The following is a 9,479-nucleotide window of genomic DNA, read 5'->3' on the forward strand; positions in this document are numbered from 1 at the left end:
GGAAAACAGAGGGGGAGAAATGAAAAGGCGATTTTGGCTTCGAGCCCAGTACGTAGGCCCTAACCCAACTGTCACAGAACCATTGGTGCAAAACATACAGAAAACTGGAAAATACTTAGGACAGAGAGAATTGTAGCACTACCTTTGAAGGCTGTGTTGGTTGCTGGTACTGGTTGAAGACGATCTTGGGAACTTATCTTAACGTTTGTCTTTTATTGGCTCTTATAATAATGGCTGGATTACAACAGGTAACTTTTACACTTTCTTCAGGGAACTGTAGTGGATGTAAGACCAGCCTAACCCCTGAAAATCTAAGCAGTAACTGGTGCTATAATCCAAGCAGGTCTATGACACTTACAGCCAACTTAGAAAAAGGATCCTTATTATTAAGTGGTTGACATAGCTTTCACTTAAATTTCTCTTTGGTTGACCAAGTTGATTTTTTTGGTACTAGGAATTGAACTCAGGACCTTGCACTTGCCAGGCAAGAGCTTATGCTACTGAGCTATATCCCCAGCCCCATCTGATTTATAGATCAGAAGTTCCCTTAACTTCGACAGTCGCAGGTCTGCACCCCATCTAGTTTCCCTGCAGCCTTGATTTCGGTGGGGGGTGGTTTGTGGAGAAGACCAAGATAACTCGTGGTAACGAGAAAGACTTGTATTTGTATTTTGCAAGGTATCTTTGTGTACAGAGGAATTCTCTGGTGTTGTAAAATGCACACGCTCCTCTTGCTGTTGACAGAAGAGCGCTGGGGAAAGTCTGGAACTTCCTTACTCCTCCTGAGCAAAGATTTTACTGTTATGTCACATGTGAGGCTGAAAAGCTCTCCTGGAAACGTTATCCACCACACAAACAAAAGGATATGTTAGCATATTAATCCTTTCAAAGCCTATTTCAATTGCTATTAACTGGCTTCTCAGGGACATCCTACTGTGTCTTTCCACAGTTCTCCACCAAATCCACTTTCCATAGTTTGATAATAAAGAGTAATTTTTTACAGGTAGAGAACTTGGGTTTGCCGGGAGTCGTGGCGCGTGCCTGTAATCTGCCTGTAATCCCAGCACTCAGGAGGCTGAGGCAGGAGGATCATTGCGAGCCTGAAACCAGCCTGGGCTACAAAGTGAGCTCGAGGCCAGCCTGAACTGCATAGCGAGACCCTGTCTCAAAACGACAAAACAAACAAACAAACAAACAAAAACAAAGAGAGTACTTGGCTTTTTGCCTAAGTCCTCTGATAAATGCTTATTACTAAGTTGCTGCTCTTCCGTTATTTAATTTCTTACTGCAAGGCTTGCACTGGGCTTGGGAAGCATGCATTAAACAGTAGGCGTAGGACCATTCTCTCCACTGAATGACTGCAGCCATAAAAGCAGCGGTCTGCGGCCCAACTGAATAAGCTAATTTAGCAAATGTCTGCTTTCGCCAGCTGAAGATATGTTTATAGTATGTCCTTCAGGAGGCTATATTTTAAATGGACTAAGGAGCTTGAAATAATTACAATGGAATGTCCATTTAGCATGAAGTGAATTAATCTTTGGCAGTGTTTGAAGCCAACTGCTGCGATCCGTATTATGGGAGATGATGATGGTGTGAAATCATTGGCCTTGTAGGAAGTGTAAAGACAGAAAGGGAGGAGCAAAGGTCCATTCAGAACTTACTCTTAAAGATGCAAACCTCAGCCGGGCATGGTGGCACACACCTGCAATCCCAGCACTCGGGAGGCTGAGGCAGGAAGATCCTTGTGAGTTTGAGACCAGCTTGGGCTACAAAGTGAGCTCACAGCTGACCTGAACGGCACAGCAAGACCCGGTCTCAAGAAGAACAAAAAAAAAAAAAGATGCAATCCTCAAGGCCAGTACTATTAGTGAGGGTGGGAAGATGCCATGCTATCAAGTTGATTATAGATATTAAACGTGGAAGTCCTGAGGCCAGTCTGTCCCTGGGGTGTCCTTGGGGTAAGTCATCCAAATACTTTCAGTGACACAGGGGTCTAAATGGGCAGTGTGTTTGCTCTGGATACCATCTGGAGCTTTCAGCATTTTTCAAAACACACAGTTAAATAATTTCATAATTCCCATGATACCTGATTTGTTCTAATTATGGAAATTCTCAGTCACATAAGATCCTCTTAGCTTCCGTATTGCTATCACTCAGATTTGACAGTTATCAGGATTTCACTTATTTATTGCATTTTCTTTTTCTTTTTTTTTTTTTTTTGGTACCAGGAATTGAACTCAGGACCTTGCGCTTGCCAAGCCAGGTGCTATGCCAAGGACCTACATCCCCGGCCATATATCCCATCCTCTTTCCTGACTATAAAAGCAGTTCCCAGGCATCACGTCATCTCACTCATTCATCAGTATATTTGCTTCCCCACAGCCACTGTCATGTGGTATGGAATGCAAATAGGCCTTCTCTGAGGCGGCCCCTTAAACGCAGCACCAGGACTTTCTGTCAGAAATACCTCAGGGGAAGGGCACCCGGGAGTGGAGCGGCATGCATCTCCGCTGAAGGCAGTTGTGCCTGTGCAGCTTTCTTCTCAGCACCAGATTAGCTGACGGAAAGAAAGAAAGAAAGAAAGAAAGATTAGCAACATTGACAAATGTGAACTGTGGGGCAACCTGGAGGATGTAACAGTGTTAGCCTACCTGCAGCTAAACCGTTCCTGCGTGCTCATGGTTAGAAACGTTAATGTGGTGGAGAAATGCAAGGTATATTCCTAATAACAAGATCTCGACAGTAATATCCTCCTCCTCCTTTTGTACATTTGTTCCCTAATTACTCTTAGGCTTTCCATTTTATGCAAACATAAATATTTTACAAGAACATTACCCCAGGTGTTCTGTATTTCAGAAAAGTAGAAACGGTTTGAATAGCAGTTGATGTAAACAATAAGAAGGGATCAGATTGCTCCCTCGGAGTTGCTGACTTGGAGCTTTGCTCTTATTTGTGAGAAAGGACAGACAAGGGGACGTGAAATAACCTCAGAGCAAGCAAACGTCTAGTGAACTAAAAGGCAGAGCCTGAAGAGGTTTAACCAGTTGGCTCCGTTTCTGTACGGTTGTCAAGGGAATGACGTGAAGCTGCTGGGATGTCCAATCCCCGTCCTGTTGAAAGTTTACAGTTTTTGAGTGTCAGGAAACTTTTAACTTTCCAATTTTTTTTTTTTTTTTTTTAACTTACTAGGGCTTTGGAATGTTAGGTATTTGGTTTTGAAATAAAGACACACTAGAGTAATTGCCTACTAAATTCCTGTTGGTTAAGTACAACATAATCGATATCATCCTTGAAAAAGATGTCAAGTAAATTATTCTTACGTATTTTTTTTAAATCTTTGTTTCCATTTTTTTTTGGTACCGGGAATCGAACTCAGGACCTTGCACTTGCCAGGCAGGCTCTTGTGTGGCTGAGCTATATCCCTGGCCCAATCTTACGTATCTTAATCATGCATATTTTTGATATTTTTGGCTATATAAGCACACTGGTAATAAAAACTGCACTTTTTGTTCTAAGTGACATACACTATGTAATTAGCAGTGGCAACTATTGGCTTGTTTTGTGATAGCTTCTGCATTTTGTCATTATGACTTTTACATGCCTCCAATTCAGTTAACATTGTCTTCCAGCTAGCAACAGGTTCTTTTGATAAAAACTGCTTTGGGTTTTGCATGTTACCCTAAAATCCATTGTTTATTTACCTCTGTAAAGAAGAGGCCAGCATTTCCATTTCCTTTCATTTGTAAGGACAAGATATCTATAATGTTCTTTGCATTTAGAAAAACAGCGGTAAAAATTTATCAATATTCTAAGGTACAGACATTTAAAAAAAAAATCCAAATAACACCCCCAACAGGATCGATAGTCTTTTTTTGAAATCCTGCACATGTACACCAACTGCAAACACACCTAAGTGACTTTCAGCGTAAACACACTCGCGCTCACAGACGCAGGGACACAAACTGGCATAAAAACAAGTCACTCAGTAGGAAGGCATCAGAGTCCTACCTGGTCTCTGTCCGTTGCTAAGGAGGAGACTCGTCAGAAAAATTAAAAGTACACAAAAAAGTTGCCGGAATCTCATTTTTCTGCCACGCGCGAGGGGAGCACCAGCTCTCAAGGTGAACCCCAGAGTCTGTCAGCAGCCTGCGCAGTGTCCCTGCGGCTGTGCTCACATCCTATGACAAGCTCCGCTGCCAGCTGCGCGCTCGGAGAGGTTAATGATCACATCGGACAGGGTTCCTGGCGCGCGGCGCTGTGCTCCGAGCCGCCCTGGGCCCAGACCCCTCCTCCACCCCCTCCCTCCCTGCTGGTCACTCCCCTTTATTTCCATAAGCAAATATCGGTGAAGTGGCCCATTCAGGCCGGCGGTGATTTCCGTGGAAGTCTACTGGGGAGGCTCCGAGGAGAGGGACTTCAGTTCAATGTGGCCCGGGAGAAATGTGGCAAGCAAGCAGGACGCTGCCCCCTCCCTCCGCATTTGCATCTGTTTAAACCCTGCCTTGCCCATATTGGTGCCACATGCAGAAGCCCGTGGAAATGACAGGAAGTCTCTCTTTTGTCCCTTTCCTAAGGAATTCTGCTCTCTGATTTAAGACTCCCAAACCCTTTGTCCAGAACTTGTGCTGAAATGCTTTATCTGCACCACACCAGCTACAAAGCAGTGCCTCTTTGTACTAGCTCTCCAAACTGCCTCCCTTGAGAGGGTTTTTAATCGTTATAGATTTGGCATGTTCTGAAATAAATCTGCAGAGTTCTATATTTTTACTTTCTGAAGTGCAGTCTAAAAAGTGATGGAGATAATTTTCAGCTACCAATGTCCAAATTTTGAAAGAAGGAAGTTTAGGCAAGTCACAAACACATGAAATTTGCGCTGTGTTGTAAGTTTATGTGTAGTAAAATACGGGGTCAGAATCACAGTCACAGAAATTAGAGTGAGAGAGACAGCTTTTTAGCTCATTTTGTAATGAATTCAGGGGAAACAAAAGCAGCGGAGCCTTGTCTTTTGCACATGTGTAACAAAAACTCCTTTTGCTTCTTTATATGTAAATATGTAGCTGTTACAGATGGAATTTGCTGTACTTACTGTGAAGCAAACCGAAAAGATAGTATAAATACACCCTCAAATACAAGGAGAGCCAAATACTAACCCTAACGCATATGTATTATCTTATGGTCTGCCAGGAATTTTGTTGTAGTTGGCTTCTTTATACTCAGGTGGGATTCCTAAGGTTTGAAATTAATGTGCAAATTTGTCTTGATTTTAAAAGTCAGTCTGGCCAGTTGTGGTTGTGCATGCCTGTAATCCCAGCACTCGGGAGGCTGAAGCAGGAGAATCGTTGCAAGTTCGAGACCAGCCTAGGCTACAAAGTGAGCTCAAGGCCAGCCTGAACTGCATAGTGAGAACTTGTCTCAAAAAAGACAAAAATAAAATAAAATAAAAATAAAAGTCAGTCTGTAAAATTCCTCAGCTGCCTAGTTATGCATGCAGTGTATAACAGGCAATACCATACAGAAATTCTTAAAATCACTTTCTTACAATTCTGATAATATTTGCCTGTTTGGGAACTAGAAACATAGTATGAAGGGGTTCTACTTGTCTATATTTTTGTTAAAAAAAGTTGAATGGAATGATTTAGATTTATAACAAAAAAAGTACTTTACGAATGGCAAAGAATTTGTTGAGCTCTTATTTTTTAGTACAGTATATGGGAAAACTGCAGGCTCACAGATTGGACTGTTAAATCCTGTCAACCAGAAGCAATAAATATAGATTTTAGCCGTGTAACTTCAGTGAAATTTAGTAGCCTTCTTAAATAAGTAAGTTATTTAGCAGACAGCAAATATTGATTTAAGATTTTTATATTTTATTATCAGGTGATCAACAACAAATTTCTAGAATATGATTAATATATATAAGCATTACAAAAGATAGTCATCCTGTATCTTTACCATTCATTCAAGATAGAACAAAGTGAAAAAGTCATGTAACCACTCAGAACATCAATTTTGTCACCTTTGAAAACTTACATATTTGGTTTCCTACTGTGTTGGTTTGAGGCTTATTGCAAGGGAGAACAATATAATACAGGACACATAGTTGATAAGATTATTTATAGTAGTCACCCAAAGAATCATATACAAGAGTGCAGGAAATCTGTCTACACACTAAAGACCAAAGAATCCAGCTGAGGGCCTGGATCCCACAGCAATGTCTTGCATGAGTCCAGCTGAAGACGTAGAGCTCATAACAGTGCCTCCCATGAGTCCAACTGGAGGCCTACAGCCCATGACAACGTCTCATGCTGGCCTGTTTCACGGATCTGCGCTGGGAAGGCCCAAAGGTCAGTGCTGGAATCTAGGAAGTCTGTGCCAGTGGGATGAAGGATCTGTGCTAGCAGGCTGAGGGATCTGCACTGGAGCCAGGAAGCAACATGCCCAGTAAGAACCAGAGCTCCCCTGAAAGGTACCACAGCCATCCTCAGCAACCGTGAGGTCCCGAGCTCTTCCAATGGTGAAGACTGAGTTCCCATCAGGGAAGCCAATGAGGCAAGCTTCTCAGGAGATGGCAGCGCACCTTCTACCCCTCCAGAGTGAGGAAGTGATGTTCAAAGTGAGGACCAGAGCTCCCCTAAAGTGAACTGAAGCTATTCTCAGTGCCAACATGGTCCCGAGCTCCTTGGAGGATGAAAACAGCCAAGTTCATCAGGAGAGCCAGGATGACCAGTTCCTCCAACAGAACCAGCAGCTCCTTACAGCTTCCACCAGCTCCCAATAGCCTCTCTCAGCTCCCAACAGCCTCCCTTCTTGTTCTGCCTCTTATGCTGCTGGCAACAGTCCCCAGGTGGGCCTCCGACACCCGGCATGATGCTTCCTCAGTTCAGCTGGGGGTTATAAACTGACCACCAGTTGTCAATCCACCATACCTACCAAAACAGTTATAGAGATTTAGTGAGAATCTTTTAAGCTTAGACATTTAGATTAGACATTTATTTATATATTTGAAATTATTCTTTAAAAATCAAAGAAATCCTACCATGCACAAGGCCCTGAGTTCAATCCCCAGTACCACAAAATAAACAAACACAGAAAAACAAACAAACAAAGAAGCTGGCATTGTAGATGGTGGTATATTCCTATAATACCAGCAGTTAGAGGCTGAAGCAGGAGGATGTTGAATTCCAGGCCAGCCTGGGCTACATAGTGAGACTCTGAGAATCTATCACAAGAAACCAACCAAACACCAGATGATGGTTTTAAACAGTTGCTTTTTGAAGAACAGTAATGAAACGATTGTCAAGTTGATGGGCAGTGAACTGAAATGTCCAACGCTGTGGGGGAGTGACACTCGACCCAGCATTTTTGTGGCACTCCTAATCATGACGGGTGGTAATTCACTCACCTCAGCACGGAAGAACCAGTTGTGGGGAAACTTGGGCGGGAAAGTGTTAAGTTGGAACAATGCAACTGGCTCTTTAAACAGTGCTGTGAGCCCCCGGCTGCATCCAGTGACGGGTCCTCCTTGTTTTCGTGAGCAGTAACCTCACCTTCTACCCACGTGTACCCTGAGTCTGTTTCCATGGAGCCAAACACTGTTCCTCCGGGCCTGGGGCTGCGCTAAGCGTGCTTCATGTATTACTTCAAATCATCCACGCCAGTCTACTCTGAGATACTATTCTTCCTATTTACAAGGTGAGTAAACCAACAGCTAGGGAAGCAGACTGGATGGGATTTGAGTTCACGACCTGAGGTCTCAACTAGTTCGCTATCTTCCTAGCTCCAGCCCAAATTTCAGTTATTGAAAAACTAGCCTAGCCAGGCGTGGTGGTGCACGCCTGTAATCCCAGGACTCGGGAGGCTGAGGCAGGAGGATCATTGCTAATTCGAGCCCAGCTTGGGCTACAAAGTTAGCTCAAGGACAGCCTGAATGGCATAGTGAGACCCTGTCTCAAAAAGACAAAAAAAAAAAAAAGAAAAGAAAAACTAGCCTATTGAAGCTATTTTATTTTATTTTTTGTACCGGGAATTGAACTCAGGACTTTGCACTTGCTGGGCAGGTACTTATACCACAGAGCTAAATCTCTGTCTCTGAAGCTATTTTAAAAACAAGTTTGCAATCGGTGTCTTGGACTAGAGTGCCTATTGTCCCGTCAAAATTCACGTCAATCTGAAACTCAAAATAGGGCCTTTGGAGATGTAATTGGTTAAAACTGAGGTCATCCTGGAGTGGAGTGGGTCCTAGATCACATAGTCCATACCATAGGTGTCCTTACAAGAAAAAGAGGATGCCGAGGCACAGGGAGAAGAAGACACCGGGTGACAGAGGCAGAAACTGCTCTGATGCTGCTACAGTCAGGGAACAAATGCCAAGGATGGCCAGCGACCGTCAGAAGGCAGGGAGAGGCATGGAACAGGTTCACCTCTGCATCCCCAGGAGTCAGTCCTGTTCACACCTTAAGGTTTGGACGCCTTGCCTTTTCTTTTCTTTCGCAACAGGGTCTCAGTATATAGCTCAGACTGGCCACAAACTCACAGCGATCCTCCTGCCTCGGCCCCCCAAGCGCTGGAATCACAGGCATGCTCCACCGCTCCTGACCCAGGCGACCTTTTCTGTCACCATTTCACTCTGGTTTAGGTTGTTCTTTGCTCCATTGGCTCCTCCTTTCCTGTTTTGCTCCTACTGTGTGTGACGGTTTGGATCTGTAATGTTCCCCCAGGGCTCCCGTGTTGAAGGCCTGTTTCCAGCCCGACGGGGTGGGAGGAGGTCCCCGGGGTGCCCTCGGAGGAGCCGCGGGGACCCTGGCCCCTTCCCCTCCCCGGCCCTGGCTCCGCTGAGCTGTCTGCTCTGCGCGGCTTCCCTCCACCATGACATCTGCCTCGCTTCAGGCCGAGGAGGAACCCCCCACCCTGGATTGCAAGCTCTGAACTCATGAGTCCAAAGAAACCTTCCTGCGTGCGAGTTCCTTGCTTTTCAGGTATGCTGTCACAGTGACGAGAGCTAACACAGCGTGTGTCTTTTCTTTGGGGACACCTGCTCTGCCTGTCCCTACTTTACTTAGTGGAATCCTGACAGTGTTTCTGCGAAGTCATCAGTCATTCGGGGGACAGGCGGGCAGGTCGGGAGGAGCTCAGCCGGGCCGGGCGGGCCTGGCCTGTAGGAGCCCGGGGTGGACCGCAGCACCTCCGCGGGAGAAAGAAAGCAGCGCGGTCTGTATTCATTGCCTCCTCAGACCTCGGCTCTGTGCCAGCCTGGTGCCAGGGATATAATGAGGGGCGAGGCTTAGCCCCTATCTTGAATTCAGTGTTTATTCATCAAATTAATACAGTTTTCTTATAAAACTCATTTCGTTTCCTCTATAAGCATTTCCTGGTTCCTGCCAATGGAAAGTGATTTTAATTCCGTTCTGAGGGTCGGAAAGTTTCCTGTTATCGTAGCCTTTTCACCACCTTAGTACTAACGCCTCCCTCGTGGGCCTTAA

At 44.7% G+C, this 9,479-nt stretch overlaps 1 protein-coding gene across 1 annotated transcript in view; it reads right to left on the reverse strand.

Moving 5' to 3' along the window:
- The window catches only part of Apela (apelin receptor early endogenous ligand), an 8,809-nt gene extending 4,530 nt beyond the window's left edge, over nt 1-4,279 (reverse strand). Inside the window, exons 1-2 of the mRNA XM_013515250.1 lie at nt 4,009-4,279; nt 2,468-2,557 (exon numbers count right to left, since the gene is read on the reverse strand). Of these exons, the coding sequence (XP_013370704.1) occupies nt 2,469-2,557; nt 4,009-4,084 (165 nt within the window). The 5' untranslated portion in view covers nt 4,085-4,279 and the 3' untranslated portion in view covers nt 2,468. The remainder of the gene's footprint in view (nt 1-2,467; nt 2,558-4,008) is intronic.
- Nucleotides 4,280-9,479: the final 5,200 nt, after the last annotated feature.

This window comes from Chinchilla lanigera, unplaced genomic scaffold (genome assembly GCF_000276665.1).
Source record: "Chinchilla lanigera isolate Chin_1 unplaced genomic scaffold, ChiLan1.0 scaffold00002, whole genome shotgun sequence".
NCBI lineage: Eukaryota > Metazoa > Chordata > Mammalia > Rodentia > Chinchillidae > Chinchilla > Chinchilla lanigera.